At 51.9% G+C, this 25,822-nt stretch overlaps 1 protein-coding gene across 1 annotated transcript; it reads left to right on the top strand.

The window, feature by feature from the left end:
• The first annotated feature begins 1,223 nt into the window (after window positions 1-1,223).
• Window positions 1,224-25,579, top strand: Col9a3 (collagen type IX alpha 3 chain). Its single transcript, XM_041641724.1, has 32 exons — window positions 1,224-1,306; window positions 1,841-1,909; window positions 2,958-2,993; window positions 3,531-3,602; window positions 4,327-4,380; window positions 5,352-5,387; window positions 5,571-5,594; window positions 5,824-5,877; window positions 6,551-6,604; window positions 6,873-6,914; window positions 7,907-7,963; window positions 8,354-8,407; window positions 9,305-9,358; window positions 9,636-9,689; window positions 9,914-9,967; window positions 10,430-10,483; window positions 11,196-11,249; window positions 12,583-12,636; window positions 12,747-12,800; window positions 13,209-13,253; window positions 13,355-13,408; window positions 13,788-13,841; window positions 14,389-14,442; window positions 14,564-14,635; window positions 16,374-16,409; window positions 16,992-17,036; window positions 18,118-18,150; window positions 18,334-18,480; window positions 18,642-18,696; window positions 19,185-19,367; window positions 23,276-23,353; window positions 24,769-25,579. The coding sequence occupies exons 1-32, from the start codon at window positions 1,241-1,243 to the stop codon at window positions 24,957-24,959; spliced, it is 2,043 nt and encodes a 680-aa protein (XP_041497658.1). The 5' UTR covers window positions 1,224-1,240; the 3' UTR covers window positions 24,960-25,579.
• The last annotated feature ends 243 nt before the right edge of the window (window positions 25,580-25,822 follow it).

Here is a 25,822-nt window from a genome sequence, read left to right as displayed (position 1 = left end):
CTCAGTTTGTGTTCATTCACAAACTCCCGCTGTAGGGCTGAGAAGGCAGTGGGGTGCCTGATACTGGAAGGAGAATCTCCTGTTACCTCACTTGGCAGGTGAAAGCCACAGCTTCTGTTGGGGCCATTTCTCCCCCCCCCCCCCCCATCTCTCTCCCTCTTTCTCCCTCTCTCCCTCCCTCCCTTGTCTGCTCTGTTCTTGTTCATTTCTGTCACGTGATCCCTGCCTGCAGCTGGAGCTTCTGCCATGTCCTGTAAACCCAGGGCAGTGTTACTCAGGAAATTCAGATTCCCAGAAAAGGACAGGTAGGCTGGGATCCTGCAGCTTTGGCAAACCCCATAGGTGACTTAGATGTCTGAAAGATGAAGGAAGGGGCTGGAGAGTTAGCCCAGCAGTTAAGAGCACTTGCTACTTTTGTAGAGGACTCAGATTCCATCCCCCCATCCACATGGAGGTTCACAAACATCTGTATCTTCCTATCTCTGGACACCAGACACGCGTATAACACACATGCATACACCATACATAATTTAGTAAAATAATTTGAAGTTAGGTTAAAGGACAGACCACCAATGTGGAGACCTGTTTCCAGGCGTGCCCTAACACTGGGTCCTTCTCTCTGCAGCCCTGATCGCCTTGATCTTCAGGCTGCCACTTTCCTCTTCCTTCTTGCTCCCTCCTGGGGAACGGGGTGCAGCATAATTATGAGGCTTTCCAGTGGTGGCTGAAATGAACCGGTCCACCCCTACCCCAACTAGAGCCTGGATCCAAGCTTAAGAGAGAGGGCAGGGATGGCTAGCCAGAGTGCTGGGCTGTCTGCCGTGGTAGGCATCCTCAAGGGAGATTTACCCACCGTGATCCTCTTGGGATTTGGGCAGCTTGGGCGTGCCCTTCGCAGTTCTCAAAAGATGCCCTTTACTGTGGCTCTTCTTCCTGGCCACGATCTGGCAGAGGAGTGGGAGAGAAAAAAGTCTTTCTTGTGCACTGAAAGGTGCGTGTGTGTAACGCGCTGTCCTAGGATAATTTTAACTCAGAGGAGGGCCGGAAAATGTTTCTGGGTGTTTTTTTTTTTCTTTCCAGCCCATGTGGCGCCCCGCCGGCCCAGGTGGGCCCAGTTGAATGGGGGGCTTGTGCGCGGGCAGGGCGGGGCAGGGCGGGGCGCTCGGCCTCGCACCGCCCTCAGCCCCTCTCCCCACCCTGCTGCCTGGCGCCAGCCGCTCAGAGCGCCCGCCAGCCAGCCATGACCGGAGCTCCCGTCCTAGCCCTGCTGCTGTTGGGGCAGCTACTGACGGCCCCCTCCGCGCAGGTGAGCGCGAGCCCACGGGTGCCGACCGGGTCGGGGATAGATAGGGCTGTACGTCGAACGTCATAACCTGAGCCAACTCGAACCTCCTGGGCCAAATCCTGAATTCCGCTGCCGCAGACCTTCGAGGACATCTACGGCAGCCTCCTCGCCGCCTCGCTCCGGCGAGCGAGTTCTAGTGATGCAGCTGAGCCTCCTGGACATCAGAACAAGAAGACCATGAACCTGGACTCCCACTGTCTTCGCCCAACCGGTCAGGCCGCTGCCGGCGCTACCACCTAGCTCAGGACAATGTTGCCTTTGTTCCTGGAGACTCTCTGCGGGCCCGCAGCCACTCAGAGCTAGCGGGGATAAACTGTACCTCCGCGCCAGGCGACTTTGGAGACTTTGGGATTTTCTAGCGGGCAGGAATGGGGGTCAAGGGCCACTGTCACAGGCCCCAGAATTACTTGGTCTGGGGAAGATGAGACGGGGGCGGGGAGGGGGAGGCTGACATGGTGGAAAGGAGGGCTACCTAATAACTTATCTTAATTTCAGAAAGTGGGACCTCGAGGCCCCCCTGGTCCACAAGGGCCTCCTGGGAAGCCCGGCAAGGATGGCATCGATGTGAGTTGGGAGAGGAATGGGGAAGGTACCCTGAGACTCATGGCCTTGTGACCACAAATGCAAGCCCCTCCTCTGAGAGCTAGGGTGATACAGGGTACCCCTAGTGGGGCTAAAAAGACCTCATTTGTCTTTGGAGTAGATCCTGGGGTACCGATAGCAGGGTGGTCCTTGGCTAAAAGTATGGGCCCTAAGGTGCATGTGCTCCCGTATTCTAGGGTTTACTCTGGGGGACCTGGGGTTGTTATTGGGTCTGAGAATAGAGCTAGTCTTGGTTCCAGTTACGGCCCAAACAGTTTGGGGAGACAACTGAAATCGTCTACCCCACATCCTCCCATCATCTGGCATGAAAAGCTTCTCATAGGGTCTTCTCCAGGAAGGGCAGCCTCTGGTCGGTCATTCATGTTATTCTCCTGGGGACGCCATAGAGGGGTATAGGAAGCTTCACCACGAGTGCCCTGAGCTCTTCTCAGTATCCCCAAGAGTCCCAGTATCTAGCTCAGCCAAAATGACCATGGGCTCCCTCACACCCTTCCTGGCCCGCCATGTTGGAGCTGGGTTGCCTAGGACTGTACCCTCTGTACCCTCTGAACCCTCTCTCTTGTAGCTGAGCATCCAGGCTTTAAGGCTCCTACTTAAAATAGTCATAAAGTCTCAGTTGAAAGATTCAGCCACCCTAGTAGGTATCCACAGGTGATGAGGCTCCCGGGACACCTTTTTGGAAAATGAGGGAGGAACTGCCATCTCCCAGAGAGATGGGGTCAAGACGCTTAGCTAGCCACAGCTACTTTATCTCCAAAGCCATTAGGTCAGTGCAGAGGAGTGCTCCCAAGTGACTCTCAAATGCTGTGTGGCTGAGCCTGTTTCTAGCTCATCCCATCCTTGCCTGCCTGCAGAGGAGAGTCCTCCAGATATAAATGAGAGGGTCTGGGGATCCCCTCCCCATAATGTCTCCAGGGGTCCAGCTTCCAGTACTGGATTGGAGAATGGCCCAGCTCTAGGTGGGTTTCCTATTCTCGGGGGTTACATGTGGTCTTTTTCATTTTTGCAGGGAGAAGCTGGCCCCCCAGGTCTGCCTGGCCCTCCAGTAAGTGTCCCTGGTTGGAAAAGTGAGGCTTTTCCAGTTTGCAAGGAAGAGATGAACACAGAAAACAGAAGGGCATTAATGCCCTGCCCTCATTGCTATAAGCCTGTGTTGCCCCAGGAGAGACCTGAGGCCAGAGCCTGGCAGTGGGAAAGGAGGGAGGGAGCATAGGGGACTCTGTGCTGGGTCTGGCTGGAAGCTTTCTTTGTGTCAGTGTCCAGATAAACCAGAGAAAGGAGATAGTACAGCCCCATAGGTCTCTCTCCACTGTGTCTGGGTAGGTTGAAGATTCTGAGCCCATTGGCGTTCCTATATGGTGACCTGCTGGTCTTTTGCTGGGGAGGCTGGATCCATTCGGTGAATATTCAGTAGATGCTATGGGGGTGGGGCAACCTTCCAGGGCCCAGTGGAGCAGCAGAGCGAGGAGCCCATCGTCATGGCTGGGTAGCAGCTGACATGGAGAGGGCTTGACTTCCTTGATGGAGGCTAGAGCTTAGAGCCAGGTACTTCCTGCATAACTCTGTCCTTTCCTCCTACCAGGGGCCCAAAGGGACCTCAGGGAAGCCGGGGAAGCCAGGAGAGGCAGGACTGCCAGGACTGCCTGGTGTGGATGTGAGTGTTACCCCCCTACTGCATCCCTACCTCACCTCACCCCTGTCACAGCCCAAACAAGGGTCAGGCTTTCCTTGCTGTTCTGCAGCTGGGCTTATTCAAGCAGGAAACCTTGTCCTGACAGAAGTTGTGGTAGTTCCCAATAGGGGTCCCTGGCCTTCATCCCAGACGCTGCCAGCTTCTGGCTTGGACAGACCCAGCTTCCAGTGACTGGAAGTCGCATCAGGTCTTACTGATCCAAGAACAAGCACCCATTGTCAGGCTTCCTGCTCCATGCTGGCCGCATGGGTGTTCCTCCAAGCCCCCCCTGACCTCTTGATGGATAGTGGTGTACTCAAGGCCCTGGCTCTGGGACTAGCCAAGCAGGATCTGAGGGCTGGGCTGCTGGACCTGTTTGTTTTGTCATCTTGGGATTTGGTAGCAGTACTGGCCCCACGCCCTCCTCGTGCCCTGGGTGCACCATGTACACCGGGGACCATTAAAAGTGGTCTCTGCCTTCTGGATTCATAGTTAAGAATCCAGCACTCCAGAGGCAAAGGCAGGTGGATCTCTGTGAGTTCATGGTCAGCCTGGTCTACAGAGTGAGTTCTGGGACAGCCAGGGATACATAGAAATCATATCTTTTTTTTTTAAAAAAAAAAGTGCCTGTGGCTCACTCTTCCTGGGCATGTGCTTCTCATTTGGTGGTTTCTTGAGCCCACCCCCTCCCTCCCTACCTCTCCAGGGCCTGACCGGGAGGGATGGACCCCCAGGACCCAAAGGTGCCCCTGGAGAACGGGTAAGTGTTTGAGTTCCAATGGCTGCAGCCCAGAGGTAAGGTTCCCAGGTGGTCCACAAGGGCGATCAGGATGAAGGTTCTGCAGACGTCCATGACCGCACTGGCCAGTCCCTGTTCCATTAACTCCACTTCAGGGGAGGATGCCGAGTGGACAGCCCCTAGCTCCCTGTCTCCAGCAACCCCACAGCCCCTGGTTAGAGTCGTCATGGCATTCAGACCCTGGCAGGGAGAGCTGGTGTGGTGTTGGGGGCACAGGTGTGGGTGAGCCCCAGATGTCCCTCCTCTCAGTGTGACGCCAGGACCCTGGGTGAATCAGCCCAAGAGGAGCCGCTACACATCCCCTGAGTCTGACCACCTTCACTGAATCCCCCATTTACTAGCAAATTGGCTCTTTCTTCCCGGTGCTTCTGAGGGCAGATCCATTCACAAGTTCTTCACTGCGAGAGAGGGAGCCATGGGCACAGAGCTCAGAGAACTGCATGGGGTAGTCAGATGTGTGGGTACCTGAATGAAAGCTAGTGGCCACCTGGGCTGCAACTGTGGTTCAGCCGGCCCAGGCTGTCTTGGGGGGGGCACTTTGACTGCAATGTGAGGAACAGAGTGTACCCCACTCTTGATAAACCAGTCATTTTAGACCCTGTCTGCCCAGCTGGTGATCTCAGCAGCTTTGCAAGCTAGTGTTGGTTCAGCTTCCCAGAAGACAGTCCAGGGGACTAACTGTGGATCACACCTGTCTTTGTGTCTTACCCTCTGTTGGTTCTGCCCACCCACTAGCAACTTTCTTGGCCGTACTTTTCCTCCACACTCACCCGGGTTCTAGGACAGCAGAACCTTTCTTTCTATACAGGTTTCCATCCCTGCTCCCCACCTCATGAGAGTTATGACTTAGGCTCCAGAGAGGGAAAAATGGGTCTGCAAACAAAGGCCAGAGTTTCTTCCCTGTGTATTCAGACCCCTATTTTCTTCTTCAGGGAAGTCTGGGACCCCCGGGGCCACCAGGACTTGGGGTAAGTACCAACCCCTCTGTATATAGTCATTGTGAGGTGGCATCTTTGGGGGTCTCTTGCAGCCTCCCCTGGGCTTTATCTAGGCTATGGCCTCTGCGTTAGTGGGTGTGGTTCTCCCAAATCAGGTACCTCAAAATTGCCTTGGGGGTGGCAGGGCCAACCTGTGCATTCTTGGCTTTACAGGGCAAAGGCCTCCCTGGACCTCCTGTGAGTATTCATTGCCCCCTTGGCCCCTCCCAAGAATGTAAGTTCCCAGAGCAGCCCTTGCTGAAGCCCACCTTGGGATATCCCAGATCTTGGCACAGTGGTCTTCTTAGGGCGCAACCTGACTACTTCACACTTGGAATCCTGGTCTTTCAAAGGGCATACAGCCCTGGTAGGATTCCCTCCGTCAGGGTCACAGGCTGCCCATCTCTCTCTTCTTTACCTCCTCCAGGGAGAGGCAGGAGTGAGTGGCCTCCCAGGTGGAGCTGGTCTGCGAGGTCCCCCGGTGAGTGACTGTTTCCTGTGTGGCCACTGCATGAATGCATGTAGCCTTAGTGCCCACGCTTAACCAGAGGCTCCCTGTTACCCCTGCTTACCTTCACCCTGTTCCCTCCATTTTTCCTGTACACTCTCTCCTCTCTGTTACCTCCCCCCCCCCGCACCACCCCCCCCCCCCGTACTTGGTGGGCACTGGCTGAAGCTCAGGCAGAGAGGCACCCATGACTCAGGGCTGCAAACAGACAGGTGGATACCAACACAGGCTTCATCCACGGAGGATAAAGGGAGCTTGGGCTGGAGAGTTGGTTCAATGGTTAAGAGCACTGGCTGCTCTTCCAGAGGTCCTGAGTTCAATTCCCAGCAACCACATGGTGGCTCACAAATCATCTGTAATGAGATCTGGTGCCCTCTTCTGGCCTGCAGGGATACATGCAGACAGAATAGTGTATACATAATAAATAAATTCAATTCCCAGCATATGGTGGCTCACAACCATCCATAATGAGATCTGGTGCTCTCTTCCGGCATGTGGGCATATATGCAGGCAAATGTTGTATACATAATAAATAAATCAATAAATCTTTTTTTAAAAAGAGGGGGAGCTGTAGTATCCTCTACTTTGGGTAAAGCTGGTGCCCTCAGTGGGGCAGGCTCTGCTCTGAGCCATGAATCCTCTGCAGGGACCCTCTGGACTCCCAGGCCTACCTGGTCCCCCAGGACCTCCTGGACCTCCTGTAAGTACTGAGGAGGGGTGGGTCTCTGTCAGGTAGCCTAGACTAACTAGGCTGGACCCCACCTTCATCCCTGCCCAGGGTCTGTGCCACTCCCCAGAAGCAAGTGAGAGGTGGGCTGTACAGCATTCAAGGTCACCTTGCCCCAAGGACAGTTGGTTTCTGTCGTCACCTGTCACCTACGCTGCTGCGGGGTCAGCAGTGCATTGCACTGGGGAGACAGAGTGGGCAGGGGGTGGATGGACACCGACTGCTTCTTTGTATGTTCAAGGGAAACCCTGGAGTCCTCCCTGAAGGTGCTACTGATCTTCAAGTAAGCTTTGGGGTAATTATGGGGGGTTGTGAGGGATGGTCCTGCTTTGGAGGAGGAGTCTTGCTGGAAGCCACTGCTAGTTCCAAGACAGAGTTCCTACCCAGAAAGGGACCTGCTTCCCTCCCTATCAGTAAGGCCCCAGAGAGAATTCCCTGGGGACTCTCTGCAGATAGCTCCAGGCACAAGCCTGGCCTCATCTTCTCTGCTTACCATCTGCACCTGTGTGGTCCCCCACAAAGCTAATAGTCACGGGGAGGTGACACCTAGGCAATACAGTTCCATCGGGTGGCAGCTCTGCGTCCTCTCAGCTCCTCTCAGTTATATGTGGTAAGTAGCCACTGCCCTGGGGAGCCAACAGGCCTCGTCGGCTGCAGGGCGTTTCTAGTCCCTAGGAGGTGGTTTGTGTCTGGTTTCATCCTCAACCGATGCAGTTTCGCTTGACCCTGATGGTCAGCTGCCCTCTGTTCTTCACCCTCACTCAGCATCCCATAGAAGGGGAAAGGAGGGTTCTTCCAGATGAGTAGTGTTGAGCCTCTGAGATGGGCTGGAAGTCGGTACCACTGTATACCCAGGCTTGCCCTGGCCAGTTCAGCGTGAAGTGAGCTAGAAACCTCCAACAGTGTCTTGGTATCTGGCCCAGGATTTGCTGTCAAACCAGAGCGGTGGTGTTACTGGTTGGGTTCACACAGCATCCCTCCTAACAGCCTCCAGATGCCTGGTCACATGACGGCCCCTTTGTGGAGCTACAGCCAGGATGTAAACAGCTGCTTTGAATCGAGAGTCTGTCTGTAGGGAGTGAGGGAAGGTGGCTGGCTGCCCTCCAGCCCTCCACAGTCACTCACCACACCTCATGTCCAGCACTGAATGGGGCCCTGTTGAGGCTCGTCCACGGTCCCCTTCACTGGTGAAAAGGTCCTTTTCAGCCCCCCTACCCCCTGCCACTGGTATCCTGCCCCAGTTGTCTCGGGTCTAACCCTTCTGTTTTTCAACAGTGTCCTGCCATCTGCCCTCCAGGCCCTCCTGGACCCCCAGGAATGCCAGGTTTCAAGGTGAGTGGGAAGCTGTAGGCTGAGCACATTTCTCCACTGACAGAGGCCATTGGGTCCCCTCATGCTGTGGAGTTTTAGGAAGTCTGAGCCTAGACTCAGCCTTGTTGTGGGGGGAATATACTCATCAGCTCATCCTGTCTTCTCTATCCAAATGACACACTGGAAGCTGGTGTGACCAGGCTAGGCCTGGTCTGAGAGGTCAGAAACCCTACTTCTTGGGGGTCCTTGGGAAGCATAGTCACAAACTCTCCCGAGCCTCAGTTTTCCTGTCTGGTTCTGGCCTTGGATTCTGAATCTCACGTCTGACTGGCCGTATAGTCCTTGGTTCTGCATAGGCAAATCGGGGGCATCCACGGGTCTAGGGACGGTGACTTCCATGCTTGTTTTCAGGGGCCTACTGGCTACAAAGGGGAACAAGGAGAAGTTGGCAAAGACGGTGAGAAGGTAAGATGCTGTCCACATAGGATTACTGACCTAGAGGTGGCAGCCATAAGGAGGAAGAGAAGGGGAGTTGAATTGGTGGCTTGTGGTCCTGAAAATCGTAGGGGAAGGTGCTGGAACCTTTGGGAAGCTGGTATATCCTCGGTGGGGCCTGACTAGTCAGAACTGGGTGGCCTGGAACAGAGTCCTTTCATATAAACAAATTCTTCCCTATCTGACCTCACATGGAAACTCCTGGTGTGCTGAGAGTCCCTGAGAGCACTTGGCTCTGGGCCTAAAGTGTTTATAGGAGCTTTGCCACTCTGACGCAGTAGCCACTGTCCTAGAAGCCCCCTGCCTGTTCTTACTGCATGCTGGGAAGAGGCCTGAGATGCTCTTCTGGTGGCCAGAGTGTCTGTCTGATGTGTGCAGACAGCTGGGTGTGCAGTGTGCAGACTGCTGGGTGTGCAGTGTGCAGACTGCTGGGTGTGCAGTGTGCAGACAGCTGGGTGTGCAGTGGGCAGACAGCTGGGTGTGCAGTAGGCAGACAGCTGGGTTTGCAGTGTGCAGACTGCTGGGTATGCAGTGTGCAGACTTCTGGGTGTGCAGTGTGCAGACTGCTGGGTATGCAGTGGGCACTCTCCCACTTGATCAGGAGGGAGGTGCCTAAGAAGGTCTGGGGGCTTTGCTTGAACACAAACCCCTGGTCCTTCCCAGGGGGTGTTGAGGCCACCATGACTTATGTGGCCTATTTCCAGCTGTAAGCAAGTACCCCCCCCCCTTCACTCAATCTCCGTGGCTCAGCTGTGAAGGAGGAGTGGTGCCCCTCATGGCTCAGACTCATGGGAGAGGACCAGTGGACAATCAAAGATGCTAGAAGAACTGGGGTGAACTAGCTGACTACTGTTTTCTCTGTTGTAGGGTAATCCCGGCCCCCCTGGGCCTCCTGGCATCCCAGGCACCGTGGGACTGCAGGTGAGGCTAGGAAGGGAGCAGGGTGGTGAGGTGGAAGCCCCTTTGATGGTCTCCAAGGGAAGTCAGTTTAGACTCCATGGACTGTAAACCAGCTCTTGAGAGAGGTCCCATCCAGGCTGACACCAAGGCTAGTGTTGCTCCCTCCAGGGGCTTCAGTTGAAGTCAGATACTTCTAGGGGAGACACCAAGGCCTTGGGGGACTCAGAGGCCAGGCCTATGGTGATTGTTAGGGTACGTGTGCCATCTGGCCCCTGTAGCTCTGGTTCTGTTCTCTCAGGGCCCACGAGGATTACAAGGACTTCCAGGGCCACTTGGGCCTCCTGGGGACCGGGTAAGTGCTGCTGGCTCCATGAAGGGCTGTGGCTCAGCTGAGGTCAGTCCTGGTAGTTGAGTGGCTGGGATTGTCCTATCCCGACTCTACTAGGGTTCAAGATGAAAGAGCCTAACCTCCAGGATCTCAGGCTCTTCCTGGCTGGCAACTTGAGGCTGGGCTGGAGCTTCCCTCAGGGTGTATGTTTCTGTGGAAGGACTGCAAATGCCTTCTCTCCTCTACAGGGTCCCATTGGGTTCCGGGGCCCCCCTGGGATCCCAGGAGCACCTGGGAAAGTGGTATGTATCTGTTCGGGCTTGAAGGTTGACCTCACACCAGCCCAGACCATTTGACTCTCGACTCCACCATCCTGCTACTAATTCACACAAATGCTACCCTCTGTCCACTGGGCTTCCCCGAGCCCCGTCCCAGGATACATGGGGCATCCAGGACATACCAAGGGGTGGGTGTATCTGTGAGGTCCAGCACACGTGAGAAGTAGCATGTGGCATGCCTGAGTGCCAGCACAGCTGGAGCATGGGGCATCTGACCTTCATGGGAGATCTGCCTCCTTTACTGTCTGGCTGTGAGCTGGGGATGGGGGTGTGTCGCTGTCCCATGGGACCTTCTGCAGCAGCAGGCAGCCTCTGCCTAGGTCTAGAGGCCTAAACCAGGCAAAACCTGGAAGGGGCCTCAGCCGCTATTGACAGCTTCCTAGCCTTCTCTGTGTTGCTAACACTGGCCCTACCCCCTTGTTATAGGGTGACAGAGGCGAAAGGGGTCCAGAAGGGTTCCGAGGCCCTAAAGGTGACCTGGTAAGTGAGAAGGAGCTTGGTTCTCTGGACCTGTCTGCGAAAGAGCCCGATCTAGTTCCTAACTAGAGTTGGGGGTGGAGGACATTTTAGAGAGCCCCTGCCAGGAGCACGGGGGCTCCTCATGCTAGACCCTCTTCTGAAAAGGGGATGCTAGAAACGTGGACCTGAAGGGTCCTAGCCCTCCCCCTGCCCCCTACAAACACCCAAAGCCCATATGGGAGACTCCAGAGCAGCCAGCAGTGAGAAGCTCTGGACAGAGGCTGGGGTATGGGCCACTGAACTCAGATCCTGGCTCCAGTCCAGCCTAGGAGCTAGGTAGGTAGCTTCCTCCCTCCACTTCACTAATCTCAGACTGCCCAGCTACAGATGGAGACTCTGTAGTGAGGTGTGTGGACAGGAGTTATGGAGAGACCCAGGCTTCGCCTGAACAGAAGTGGCTGTCAGCACACATTGGCCTCTGGAAGCCTCCAAACCTCTTCTTCCCCACCCAAGACCCCCAAATTCTAAGGGTACCACTTGTCTCCAGAAGCCCTGGTAATGGAGCCTCTCTACAGTGACTGGGATGAGCCATGGCACTCGCCAGTGGAAGCATAGTCTATCTGATGTCCTGAAAGCTGGCGTGTGTGGCCGAGCCTCTGGGAACATCATGAGTCAGGATGGGATGTTCCTCAGGGTCCCAACTTCAGCTGTTTCTATTCCATGTTTCCTTTAGGGCAGGCCTGGTCCCAAAGGAATCCCTGGAGTGGCCGGACCGGGTGGAGAACCAGTGAGTATCTCAGGTATTCATGGCATCAGGATGGTGTCATGGCCACATAAACTGCCCCAATGTTGCTACTCCTCTCAGGTTCTCTTCCCACAGTCCCTTCCATACACAGGGCCCGGCCTCACAGGTGTATGACCTCTGATGGGTCAGGGACCCCACTCAAGAGTACCCATACTGTATGTAGACTAACCTGCCAGGCAGGGCCTCCTTGCCATTTAAACTGCTGTGCTTCGGCAATTCCCAGCAGCCCCAGAAGCTCCCAGAGACCCACAGCAGCACCTAGCTGTCCCCAACAGCTCTAGCACCCACCAACTACTCTGTAGGAGAAGGGAGCTGCTTGTTTGTCCCGGCCACTCAGCCCCAAAATAATCACACAAAAACTGTATTCATTAAATCATTGCTTGGCCCATTAGCTCTAGCTTCTTATTGGCTAACTCCTACATCTTAGTTTAACCCATCTCCATTAATCCCTACATCACCACAAGGTCGTGGCCTACCAGGAAAGTTTCAGCACACCTGTCTCTGGCAGTGGATCCATGACTTCTCCCTGATTCTGCTCTTCTTTCTCCCAGCATTCAGTTCTGTCTTCCCTGCCTACCTAAGTTCTGTCCTATCAACAGGCCCAGGCAGTTTCTCTATTCACTAATGGTAATCACAGCACACAGAGGGGAGGGGACTCCCACATCACTACTCTAGCAGCCCTAGAAACCTGTAACCTCCCCAGAAGACCCCCCAACATTTCCAGTAGCCCCAACAGCTCCCAGAAACCTTCAGCAGCACCTCACAGCTCCTGGCAGCCTGAAACACCTCCCCACAACAGCCCACGTCTTCCTCTTGCTCCAGCCTGTAGTTCTTTTTGTTTGTTTGTTTGTTTGTTTGTTTGTTTTTTGAGACAGGGTTTCTCTGTGGTTTTGGAGCCTGTCCTGGAACTAGCTCTTGTAGACCAGGCTGGTCTCGAACTCACAGAGATCCGCCTGCCTCTGCCTCCCGAGTGCTGGGATTAAAGGCGTGCGCCACCACCGCCCGGCATCCGGCCTGTAGTTCTGCAGCTGCTATAGCCCTACAGAAGGTGGTAGTCTAGGGTCAGGCTTACCTGACACTAAGAAGGAAGGATGGTAGACTAGGGCCAGTAAACATGTATGTTGAGGGCTCTGGGCACACCGTCTACCCACTCCCTTGCAAGGTCTCTGAGGATAGCCTATAGCCACCTAGCCAGGAAAACAAAGCCACTCTTGGGGGCTCGAGAGACATTTTTAGTTTAGAGGGTAAGGAAGGGGTTTCTCCGTGGGACAAGGCGGTTCTGTCTGAAGTGCCTAACCCTGTCATCTGTCCTTAGGGCATGCCAGGCAAGGATGGCCAGGATGGCGTGCCAGGGCTTGATGGCGAGAAGGTTGGTGCCTTGTGGGATGCTTGCTGGGAGGAGGTGGGAGAGGAAGTCAGCTTCCCCAGGCCTGGGCATCATTATTGTTTTCTCTCATACCCCACTCACTATCGGTGCAGGGAGAGGCTGGTCGCAACGGTGCCCCAGGAGAGAAGGGCCCCAATGGGCTGCCGGTGAGTGCCCAAGCTGGGGAGCTTAGCTGCTCTGGGATTAGCTCCTTTGGGGGTGTGGCACAATGCTGGTGCGGGAGGACAGGGACCACTTGAGCTTATCTGTACTCTTGTGTGGGGGACAGGTGCAAACAAGCCTGTATTCATCCTGGATATTGTGGGGCCAGCCTTGTGGACCCTGCCTGGGAGTGCCGGCAGGGGCTCTGCATCAGACTTTACCCTTTGGGGCACCTTGTCTGGCCTGTGCACACTGCCCAAACATTCTCTGCACGCATGCCCTCCCTGGGCTCAGCAGTCTTGGCTCTGACCCTATCCCTAGAGCTATCTCTATCCCTAATCCAAACTCCAGCCTTGACCTAGACTGTTACCTTAACTTCAACCCTGAGCCTGACCCTGATTTCTGTCCTGCAGGGGCTCCCTGGCCGAGCTGGGTCCAAAGGCGAGAAGGGAGAACTGGTGAGTGGCTCCTTTCCCCAGAGAAGGGAGGAACAGCAGGCAGTGCTCTGGTGGTGATGGAGGGAGGGGACATAGCATTCTCTGACTCCTCACTTCTACAGGGTAGAGCTGGGGAGCTGGGTGAAGCTGGTCCCTCTGGAGAGCCAGGAATCCCTGTGAGTATCCAGAGCCCTTCCCTGTGTACATAGGAGGACCATGCCCTCTCTCCTCCTCTTTCCTCCCCTCCTCTCCCTCTCCCTATGTTGACACAAGAACTCTACCCCTTCGGTGTGTGCACAGTGAAACCCCGCCCCCTCTACGTTTGGAAAGACCTTGCTCTTTCCACCATGTGTACACTGGGCCCCTGTGTATAAGGAGATTCTGCCTTGTGTGTGCTCACTGGGGACCTGTCCTTCCTTCCACGTGTACACAGGAACTCTGCCATTTTTCTATACGTACCTGGGGACTCTGCTCCTCTCTCCATGTGGACACAGGGGTCTTGTCTCTTCTCACACATGTCAAAGGATCCTGTCCTAACCTTTTCTTTCCTGGCAGGGAGATGTTGGTGTTCCGGGGGAGCGTGGTGAGGCTGGTCACAGGGGCTCAGTGGTGAGTGAAGGGCACAGAGAGACGTAGTTTATGGGCAAGAAGGGGTAGGGTGGCGTTTTGGATATATAAATGCCCAAGTCCATGAAAGCTGAGAATGGTTGGAGAGGGGGCACTCTTACTTTCTTTTTCCCTCACCCTTTGGAATAATGGTGCATTGCTGAGCTCCTTAGCCTCCGATTCTCCAGGCCACAGTGCAGCTGAGACCCTGGCAAGTTTAGATGGAAATCCCCAAGCCTTGTACCATAACCTGTGGACTCGACCTTCTCTTGGGCCCGGTGGAAGGCACTGGGCGTTGGTACCTGACACTGAGCCAGCCTAACAATTTGGGTAGAGACTGTATGTAAGCCCTGAGATCTGTTCCCCACACTTGATTGCCCCAGAAGGTGGCTGTGCTTGCGCCTTCAAACCTCGTAACTCAGTGACATGGCTCAAGACGCATTCACTGTCCATACAACACCCTAGGGAGGCATAGCTTGGTTTTCAGGGCTGCAAAGGCTGCTGGGGCCTCCATGGACCTCACAATATCCATTTATACTTGATCTTTTAGGGAGCCCTTGGCCCACAAGGTCCTCCTGGGGTCCCTGGCGTCCGTGGCTTCCAGGTGGGTAAAGCTGGAGTAAGGGTTTGAGCCAGGGCAGTGAGCCCTGGTTGACTGGGCAGAGGGGGGATCCTGACTAGGTTCTAACAGGTGCTGACCACCTGGGCTGTTATCCAATCCACAGGGCCAGAAGGGCAACGTAGGAGACCCTGGCCTTCCAGGCCCTCAAGGCCTACGGGGAGATGTGGGTGATCGGGTAAGTGTCTTTGTCTTGTGCCTCCCTGCTCTAACCAGTCTCTACCCCTTCCACACGGGTGGCAGGGACAGTACCATCAACTCTGTGAAGAGGTGCCCTTGGTCCTTTTATTGCTCATTCTTTTGGTGTTCTTCTTGGGCAAGAGGGGATCTAGAACACTCACCGCTCTGTTGCAAGCTCCACATGCAGGCTTAGAAGAACTAATAATTGGGGCAAGGGTAGAGGCGGCGACTTGTGAGTCTAGGTCCCAGGCTATCTGCTGGGTATGAGCGGAGACATGAATGACCCCAGTGTTTCACACACGTAACTCTCCAAGACTCTGTGCTGCTGGTTCTAAAGGCAGCCAGTGAGTAACCTCAGTGTTCTACAGGGTCAGGGGAGTTGTGGCTTACCTCAGGTCCTGGGAGGAGGTTAGGAGTCTGGGCTGGGGCCATACACCAAGTCCTTAGGAGCTATGTGATTGCTTTCTTGGTCCCTACTGGGCAGAGCCAAGCACTCTGAGTACGTATATATTCAGGCATCGGAGGTTCCCGGGCACCTCTACAGACACAGGGCGTCACAGAAACCACCACCACACAGCAGGCACAAGAGGTGCTTTGTTAACATCCAGACAGGAAATTCCAGGGCTTAGGGAGCTTGCCAGCAACTCCAAGGACCCGAAGCTGATGCTAAGTGATAGCAGTGCTAATGCCTGCCCAGTCCTGGGAGGTTGGAGTGCATCTTTCTGACTTCCTCTTCCTTGGATAGCTCTTGCCTTTCATGTTTGGATTCTCCTTTTAAAAAAGTTTTATTTTTATTTTATGTGTATGGGTGTCTGCCCACATATGTGTATTGTGTGAGTGCAGGAGCCCAAGGAGATCAGAGGTGGGTGTCTGATTCCCTGGAGCTGTGCTGTGGGATGGTGCTTTGAACACTGTAAAGATTTGTCACTCATATTAGTTTAATAAGACACTGATTGGCCAGTCACCAGGCAGGAAGTATAGGCGGGGCGACCAGACTAAGAAAATTCTGGGAAGAGGAAAAGCAGAAACACAGTCACCAGCTAGACTCAGAAAGCAAGGTGAGAATGCTGCACTGAGGAAAGGTACCAAGCCAGGTGGCTACACACAGACAAGAATTATGGGTTAATTTAGTTGTAAGAGCCAGTTACTGATAAGCCTGAGCTAGTAGGCCAGTTTATAATTAATATAAGCCTCTGTATGCTTCTTTGGAAGTGAACAGCTGTGGGACCAGGCAGGACAGAAACTTCCATGCTACAGAGCTACCTGATGTGGTTCTAGGGACTAAACCCAGGCTTCCTACAAGAGCAGCCAGTGCTCTTAACAGCTGAGCCATGGTTCTAGTCTTTACCTTTAGATCTTGAGGAAGCCTCATGCTTCTTGCCCACTAAGCACATACTCCACCATTTAAGCAAATCGCTGTGGTGAGAGAATACCTGTACGAGTCACAGACATTAATAGCTGATTTAAAGGATTTGCTGTCTACTGGGAGTGACAGGCAGCTGCTATCCTGAGAAAACTGGCCCTTGAAGGACCTGTGGGGCATGGGAGTCTGTGTGCTGCTGTTACCTGAGGACTTGGGCTTGGCAGCTGGGGCTGGGGTCTGGTTCTAAGCCCCCTGCCTGAGGAGAAATTTTTATACCTACTCTAGGTGAGATTCCTGCCTCTGCTCTGCATGGCAGTGACACCCTGTAGGCATTCCCAGGATTCCTCTAATCTAGAACCTTCTCTCTGCCCAGGGTCCAGGAGGTGCCACAGGCCCTAAAGGAGACCAGGTGAGCAGAAGACCTATGGTCAGGACATCTCTAAGCCATCTGGCTGTGGATTTACTTTCCAAACCCTTGAAATGCTCCTTGAGTTCTTTTTCTCTCCATCCCTGCTTAGCACAGCCCTGGGCATGAGAAAGGACAAACTCAGCTGCTTTACTGGGTACAAAGTAGTTGTCTAGATGATCACTATAGAACCCTGGGTGGGAAAAAAAAGTTACCTTTGATTAGGGAAACTGACTTTTTAAGAGGGGTGAAGAGAAGTGAAGTCTGGGCTCTAAGACTTGTGTTGCAAAAGCAGGGTGAGCTGTGTGGCTTCTCTCTGAAGCCCTTTTCCTCCCCGAAACAGCTCAGAGAGCGGGCTGTGGTGGCTGCTGCAATCCATCCTTGCGGCAACTGCTTCCTCTTCTCTGGGTGATCCAGGGCTTCCCCATACAACACCCTGGAAGTGCTACCTAGCAGGAAGCCTCTCTTTGTTGCTTTGGGAGCTCCTTCGACTACAGGATCCTGGCCTGGACTCCGGCCTCAGTCTTAGGATCAGTGGCTTCAGGTGGGGAGGAGCCAAGAGTAACTTTAGTGTGTCGTCCTCAGGGCATTGCAGGTTCTGATGGCCTTCCAGGGGACAAAGGAGAGCTGGTGAGTATGTCTGAACCCCTTACTGCCACCTGAGAGCCACCTGATCAGTTTGGGTGGGAACTGTCCTGTGGATGAGGTATCTGAAGAGGGCAGATAAGGTCCGAATAGCCCAGGCCTTGCCATCCCATTAGAGTATATGTGGTGGGGGAGAGGAGTCCAGGCACAGGCAGAGAGAGGTCAGGACTCTCCAGGGGCCTTGTTACATTCTGCCTAGGAAAGTCACCCTTGCCGGAATCAGCCACTGCTAAGGTCTAAGTGAGAAAACCCCACTGTGATAGCTGGAACTTGGACCAGCTTTGACCAAGTCACTCCCAGCTCTCCCGGAGGCACCAGGAATAGAACTGCCTTGGAACTCAAATGGAAAGGCCTTTCTGGCTTCAAGGTGGTCAGGGATTTCAGCTCTGAAGTGACGTCTTTCCTTGTGGTCCAAGTGACACACAGAAAGCCTAGCTCCGGGGATCCTGCCTTCAGGTCACAGTCACTGACCACTGTGAACCTCTTACGCCTTTACAAACAGTCCCAGTTGATTGTACTTTATTTTGGCAAATTCTTGACAGAGCCTTAGAATCAGCCCCACCTGATCACTCTTAAACTGATGGAGTGGTACGCAGAGCCCCTGGCAGCTAGAAACCTCTGCCTGGTGAGCCAGGTGGGGACCTCACTCTCCGTCCTTCCCTGCTTCAGCTGTGGACAGTCAGCTCACAACTGTGAGCAGAGTCAATAGATAGGCCCAGTCAGTCCGCTTACACCATGGAGGCCAGTCGTTTCTGAGGCCCCAGCTAGGGAAAGGCCCAGAGTTCCAGGGAGGAGATGTTCCGCTCAGCATTTTAAGACTGTAGTAAAGAGATGGAGGAAGCAAGCCAGACTAAGAGCAGATACCACGCAGCCACTAAAATCAAATGTCAGGGAAAAGAGGTGTTAAAGTAGCATTGGTAGGTGAAGGGGACGTAGTGCCTGTGTGTTCATGTGGGGGGGGGCTGAGTGTTAGTTTGAGTGCTGTCCTCCACTGACCATGATTAGGTCAGTTTTTAGAGCCACTCCCAGATACCCCACAGTTAAAGCATACACTTCCTCTTCACAGGGTCCCAGTGGCCCCGTCGGACAAAAAGGAGAGGTGAGTACCTGGCAGATACTTCAACAATGAATCCAAGGAGCCCACAGGCTCCCATCCACCTCCGGGTGGGTAGTTGCCTGTAAGGTACTGCCTATACCTGAGATCTGGTGGCCACTCACTCCTGAGGTTCAGGCCTTCCCAAGGAGGGCTCACTCTGACCCCCTTCCTCTTGTTTTTCTGCAGTCTGGCAGCCGAGGGGAACTGGGTCCCAAAGGTATCCAGGGCTCCAATGGCACCAGTGGAGTCCAGGGCGTACCTGGTCCCCCAGGTCCACTGGGCCTCCAAGGCCTGCAGGGTGTCCCAGGCATCACAGGAAAGCCCGGAGTTCCGGTTTGTGGCTTTTCCTTTCTCTTGTGTTATGGGTGTTGGACTTGTGCTGGGTTTAGATCATGTTCTTTGTGAACTATCAATTATTTTGGGGGTGAGGTGTTGGGTATGTCAGGGCTACTGGTGCACTGCCCCGCCTGCTGATAAACCTGGGTGAATTTCAGGGCAAGGAAGCCAGCGAACAGCACATCAGGGAGCTCTGTGGGGGGATGATCAGTGGTGAGTCTCCTGCGCTTCCTCCACCCCTCACAGCTTCTGCCCTTGGCTGCTGTCCTCCCACCTCAGTGGGGGCTACCCACTTCCCAGGGCTTAACACGACGTAGGGTACTCAGAAAAGCCCCAACTAACTATTGAGAGCAACAGTTACAAGGAAGAAGTTGGGTGGTGGTGGTGGCGCACACCTTTAATCCCAGCACTCGGAAGGCAGAGGCAGGCAGATCTCTGAGCTCAAGGCCAGCCTGGTCTAAGAGAGTTCCAAGACAGACAGGGGAATACAGAGAAACTCTGTCTTAAAAGCAAGAATCAAAAAACAATTACAAGGAAGAAACAAACCACTGTGCCCTTTGGCTGGGAGGTACGCTTCCTTCCCTGACTGGCTTTGAGCTTCTCATCCCAGCATGTGAGGTGTTCCGAGAAAAAGGGGCTCTCGTGAAGATATTTTGATAATCCTCTCTGAAGTACTTACTTGGCACTCTGTTTTCCGAAAGAGCAAATCGCCCAGTTGGCTGCACACCTGAGGAAGCCATTAGCACCAGGCTCCATCGGCAGGCCTGGTCCAGCTGGCCCCCCAGGGCCCCCAGGCCCTCCAGGATCCATCGGCCACCCTGGTGCTCGGGGTCCCCCTGGATATCGGGGTCCCACTGGGGAGCTGGGAGATCCTGGACCTAGAGGTAAGTAGAGCAAGACATGGCCCTGTCTCAGCCACTTGAGGAAACCCCAGCTTCCTATAGCACTGAACAGCACAGCCCTGACCTCCCATGCTGTGATGTCTCTCTCCTGGGGTCCAGGGAGGAGATGTCCACTGTCACCTGAATGAGAGACTGCCATTTCTGCCCTTGATTGGTCTCACGGTCATGAGACCCGAGAGCAACACACATTTAGGCTGGCCTAGTGTTCCCCAGTTCTACTGTCTACATGGCTCACCTAGAAATGCTAAGAAGACACCAGGACTCATTCAGGGAGACTCTGAGAGGGCTGGGCCTTTGTGCTTTTGAGGCCACCACAGCTAATTTCTTACTATTCTGTGGGAAGCACAGTAATCTGAAATGTGATATTTTTCTCAAACACCACCAGAACAAAATGTGTTGGGGATGTGAGCAATAAATAATAGGAATCCATTTTCACTCACGGGTTCAGACTTTAATGAAGACTGACTGGCAGGACATAAGTTAAAAAAAAAACCTCATTCACTGTATTTAAGATGATATGAATCAGGGACCCTTTGAAAGGAAGAGACAGGTCAGTCCTCACTGCTCGTCCGCCGGTGTCACACACTGTAGACATCTTGAAGAAAGCTGGGGCACCAGAGGCAAACTGGGGGTTGTGATGACACACCGAACTGACTGATGGACACCAGCCTTTCCCCAAACCCTTTGGGATTTGTGTATTTTAAAATGAAGACCTCTCAAGCCTCACATCACCCTGGTGACAAATTTGAAGCCCGATTCCACCTGGTTCTGACTGATTGGTCAATAGCTTCCTGCTTCCCAAAAGAAGTTTTTTTTTAATTGATATTTATTGAGCTCTGCATTTTTCTGTGCTCCCCTCCCTGCCTCTCCCCTTCCTCCTTCAATCCTCCCCCAAAGTCCCCATGCTCCCAATTTACTCAGGAGATCTTTTTATACTTTCTACTTCCCATGTATATTATATCTATGTAAGTCTCTCCTAGTGTCCTCATTGTTGTCTAAGTTCTCTGGGATTGTGGTTTGTAGGCTGGCTTTCTTTGCTTTATGTTTAAAAACCACCTATGAGTGAGTACATGTCATAATTGTCTTTCTGTGTCTGGGTTACCTCACTCAAAATAATGTTTTCTAGTTCCATCCATTTTCCTGCACAATTCAAGCTGTCGTTATTTTTTCTCCTGTGTAGTACTCCATTGTATAAATGTACCATATTTTCCTTATCCATTCTTTGGTCAAGGGGCATTTAGGTTGTTTCCAGGTTCTGGCTATGACAAACAATGCTGCTATGAACATAGTTGAGCACATATCCTTGTGGCACAATCGAGCATCCTTTGGATATATACCCAAAAGTTGTATGATTGAGTCTTGAGGAAGGTTGTTTCCTAATTTTCTGCGAAATCGCCACACTGACATCCAAAGGGGTTGTACCAGCTTGCATTCCCACCAGCAATGCAGAAGTGTTCCCTTTATCCCACAACCTCTCCAGCATAAGTTGTCATCAATGCTTTTGATTTTGGCCGTTTGTTACAGGTGTAAGATGGAATCTCAGAGTTGTTTTGATTTGCATTTCTCTGATGACTAAGGATGTCAAACATTTCCTTAAGTGTCTTTCAGCCATTTTAGATTTGTCTGTTGAGAGTTCTCTGTTTAGGTCTGTACTCCATTTTTTTTATTGGATTAAGTGATCTTTTCGTGTCCAATTTCTTGAGTTCTTTGTATATTTTAGAGATCAGACCTTTGTCTGATGTGGGGTTAGTGAAGATCTTTTCCCATTCTGTAGGCTGTCATTTTATCTTGTTGACTGTGTCCTTTGCTTTACAGAAGCTTTTCAGTTTCAGGAGGTCCCATTTATTAATTGTTTCTCTCAGTATCTGTGTTGCTGGGGTTCTATTTAGGAAGTGGTTCCCTGTGCCAATGCATTCAAGTGTACTTCCCACTTTCTCTTCTATAAGGTTCAGTGTGGCTGGCTTTATTTTGAGGTCTTTGATCCATTTGGACTTGAGTTTTGTGCATGGTGATAGATATGGGTCTATTTTCATTTTTCTACATGTTGATATCCAGTTATGCCAGCACCACTTGTTAAATATGCTTTCTTTTTTCCATTTGATATTTTTTGCTTCTTTATCAAATATCAGGTGTTCAAAGATGTGTGGGTTGATATCCGGGTCTTCTATTCAGTTCCATTGGTCCTCCTGTCTGTTTTTATGCCAGTACCAGGCTGCTTTCAGTACTGCAGCTCTGTAGTAGAGTTTGAAGTCAGGGATTGTGATGCCTCCAGAAGTTCTTTTATTGCCCAGGATTGTTTTGGCCATCCTGAGTTTTTTGCTTCTCCAAATGAAGCTGAGTACCGTTCTTTCGAGATCTTTGAAGAATTTTGCTGGAACTTTGATGGGCCCCAAAAGAAGTTTAAGAAAATAATCTGTATGGGAAATAAGTGTGGGTCCCTCGTCATCTCCAAGGTTACGCTTAAAACTGTGGTAGGTGGATGGACTTGGTATAATTTGCATATCATTTTTACCTGTTTTAAAATTCTTTGAGATTGAGGAATTTCAACACTGGAGAGCAAGCATGGAGAATTCATCTTGTCTCTGTGCAGTGTCTGTTCCAAATCAACTTTCAAATGACTGTGTTCTTGGTCATGCCTCCAGAGTGTGGCCTTCTCAGGCAGTCTATGCCATCTGGTGTCATGTGACTGCCATCTTTAAAAGCATATAGGATTTCCTCCAAACAGGGATCTGAATTCCTTCTAGACCGAAAATAAAATTTAGAGCATTATGTGCCTGTATAGATGATCTGAGTAAAACAATTGGACACTAAAGGCCATGACTGAGACACACAGGTCCCAGGAAGCCTGCTGGGATGGCCACACAAACCTGTTTTCTATTTGAAAGTGAACATGTCACACTGCCCACTCTGTGAGGCACTGGGCACCTTTAATCCTGAGTGTGCATCAGATCCATGAGCCCACTGTAGAGAATGTACATACCTGATTAGGCCCTCCCAGACACCAAGCTCAGGCCATGGTCACTGCTGTACCTGTTCTTCCCTCCCTGAAAACACTGCTGAGTCCTCTGTTGAGGTTCATCATATGGAACCAGTGGGTGTCCCAAGGCATCAAAGCCCTTCCAGGTCACTAGCGACTGCAACCACAGCACCGCTCTAACTGCTGTAGTATAAAATAGTCCAGCAAGCAGCCATAGCTTTAAACCTGCACCATAATCTCACCTGCACGGGTGTCTGGTCCTAGAATCAAGCAAGATACAACCAGTGCTGTATCTGTGTCCCTGGAGGCTGTTTGCCTTTTGTTGTTCCTGAGGTGCTAATGGGCCCTGTGCATGCTGGGTAAGTGGTTTACTATGGCACTGTTGCCCCAGCCCTGTGTGACCATGACCAGACCAAAACAGAGATGAAAGATTTGAGGAACACTTAGGTGATGTTTTAACACTTGAACACCAGATGTCATCACAGCCCTGAGGCAGGAGGATCACTGTGAGCTGGAAGCCAGAATGGGCTGCACAGTGAGTTTCAGACCTGGATCACAGACTAAAACCTTGTTTCACTTAAAATAAAATGAAAACAAAGTGTCCATTGATAAACCATGGACCAAAACTGATATTGAAAACATGAACACAAAATAACACAAACGTTTCAGAGGCATATATATTTCAAACAAAACTAAATTCCACTAGTGATTTGGAGGGAAGGATGGTGTCAGCTGATGTGCTGGGGATGCAGGTGTTCTTCTCTGGTCAGACTTCCCCTAAGCTGCACCTTGGTGAGCAACCTCACTTCAGGAAGTACTTAAAAAGCAGCAAGCTCTGTGGAAACACGTTGGAAAAGGCCATCACTGTGGATAGGAAGCATTCTAACATGCCTGTGTCTTTTCCTCACTGCAGGAAGCCAGGGTGACAGAGGAGACAAGGGTTCAACAGGCGCAGGGCTGGATGGGCCTGCTGGGGACCAAGGGCCCCAAGGTAGGTGGCTGTCATTTCACAGTTCTGGGGGGGGGGGGGGCAAGAAATGTTTTTAAAAGGCAAAGCATTAAGGACCTGGCTAGTGACTGCTTTTATAATCTCTTTAGTATATAGAAATAATGAATAATCAATGATCAATAATTTTTCTGTATCTAAGTAGGTTTGGTTAACTTCTTTCTTACCAAATATATGTCTATTCCAGAAAATCATCTCTTATTGACCACATATGCATTGATTTTTCTTTTTACTTTGTGTGAGTGCATGTGCCTGTGTACATCTGTATGCACATATATGCATGCATAAACATGTACCACAACACACGCGTAGATACCAGAGTCCATTCTCCTCTACTTTTACATGAGTTCTGGACATTAATTTCAAGTTACCAGCTTATAGGCAAATACGTCTACCTGCTGAGTCATCCTGACTGTCATGCTTCGGTGTCTTAATGTAAAAAACTGAATGCTGGGGGCTAGGTGTGGTGGCATACACGTGTGGTCTCAGCGTGGAGGCGGCTGAGGTAGGAGGATGAATTCATCCATCTGCAGGCCCCCTGAGGAATTTCATCTACAACTGTGTATCCACTCTGGGTTCCTCTACCAGACCTGCGCTTAGGTGACCCTCCCTGCCTCCTCTACGAGGCACAACCCCTCTCCCTTATAGGGTGCCCCCACCTCAGAAGGCTCCTTACCCTCCTCCCTGAGGCACAACCTCCCTTCTCTTCGTGGGACCCCTGTCCTGACTAGCCTGTTGGCAACCCCAGGCTCCAGTTCCTCCTACGTGGTCTTAAGTATGAGCTCTCAGCTGCCACTCCCAGCTGAGCCCTCACATTTGGGTCATATCACGTTGGCAATTGGCTATGGTCTACCACCTCTAGTTAAAGCTCCCCAACTTCCTCCCAGGCTGCCTGCCAACCCCAAATATGCTCTTTTTTCTTTTTAAGATTTATTTTATGTATGGAGGTGCTTTTGTCTGTACGTATATCTTCACACCAGAAAAAAAGGCATCAAATTTCCCAAGACTATAGTTATAGACTGTTGTCAGCCACCATGTAAGTGCTGGGAATTGAACTCAGGACCTCCGGAAGAACAGTCAATGTTCTTAACCTCTGAGCCATCTCTCCAGCCCCTCCAAATATGTTCTTGACATACACCCTACAAGCCCTTCTGAGACCAAGTGCACCATGTCTTCAGGACACGAGATTATCTGTGGCTAGCCTGGCCTCGGCTGTATCTGCCCACCTCCTGCCCAGCCACCAGTCCTTGCCTCTGTTCTTCTAGACTTTGCCCAAGTGTCCCATCTCTGACCTTTTGAAGGGTTCAGAAGTAAGCCAGTAGATAATCTTCCAAGTAGATTGTGAGTGGCTGCTGCTTTGGAGTTCTCATGGCCTCTAACTGCACTCTCCTGGTTTCTAGGGCCTCAAGGTGTGCCTGGCATCAGCAAAGATGGTCAAGATGGTGCTCATGGCGAGCCTGGCCTTCCTGGTGATCCTGGCCTTCCTGGAGCTGTTGGTGCTCAGGGAACCCCAGGGATCTGTGACACCTCAGCCTGCCAAGGAGCTGTGTTAGGAGGGGGTGGGGAAAAGTCAGGTCCTCGGAGCTCATAACAACAACTTTAGGAACTGACTGAAAACGCACTCCAGCAGGCAGCAGTCATATGATTACTAGAAATGGACAGTACGGCTAGCTACGGTCAGCTAGTCCTTCCTGGCCTGCTGCCTGGACCCCCAAGAGCATCTACTGGCACCACTGTCACTGTCACATCTGCAGGATTAATGGCAGCCCATTCATCTGTGACAGCATACCTCAGGCACAGGCCCTAGGGATGGGGACTTAAAACCAAGCATCTGGAAGGGATGGTGTACCTAAGAGGTTTTGTTTTGTTTTGGTTTTTGTACAATTCCATGAGATAAAAACACTCAAGAGACTTGTTTACATAACATTTATATAAAGCCTATGACAGAGTACCAATAAGGCAACCTGCTAACCTTCAGATGAGCACTGGCTACAGTGATGAAGGTGAGGAACTCGATGTCTGTTTCACCTGCCTTCTATTGCAAACAGAACATCTCTGACTCCCAGTATTTATTGAAGGAACTACACTGCACCGTCTGTACAATAAATAAAGCTACTCACTGGAAACCTGTGTTCCAAACATGCAGTTTATTACACGAAAAGCAATGACTCACAATATGGAAATGTGGGCATTGAAGCAATCTACCGAGAAAAAGTTTATGGGCAAAAGGAGCTTTAAAAGAAGTCCCTGGAAAATTCTTAGCAAAAAGTTTTAAAATGGCACTGCATCTTCCAATACAGAGTACCATGAGACTGGAAAGGGGGGGTGACAGAACAAATGAAATAAAGTTTCCAAACCTCGTCTAGTTAAGAACAATTTACCTTCTTCCAATTGCTAAAGGGGCATATTTAAAATGTAAACAAAATAAGTAAACGGCAATGGTTTCTTTAGTCT

This window comes from Microtus oregoni, unplaced genomic scaffold (assembly GCF_018167655.1).
Source record: "Microtus oregoni isolate MIOR12 unplaced genomic scaffold, Mior012 000071F_ref0000514, whole genome shotgun sequence".
NCBI lineage: Eukaryota > Metazoa > Chordata > Mammalia > Rodentia > Cricetidae > Microtus > Microtus oregoni.
The sequence above is the reverse complement of the archived record's forward strand: the minus strand, read 5'-3'. Positions and strand labels throughout refer to the sequence as shown.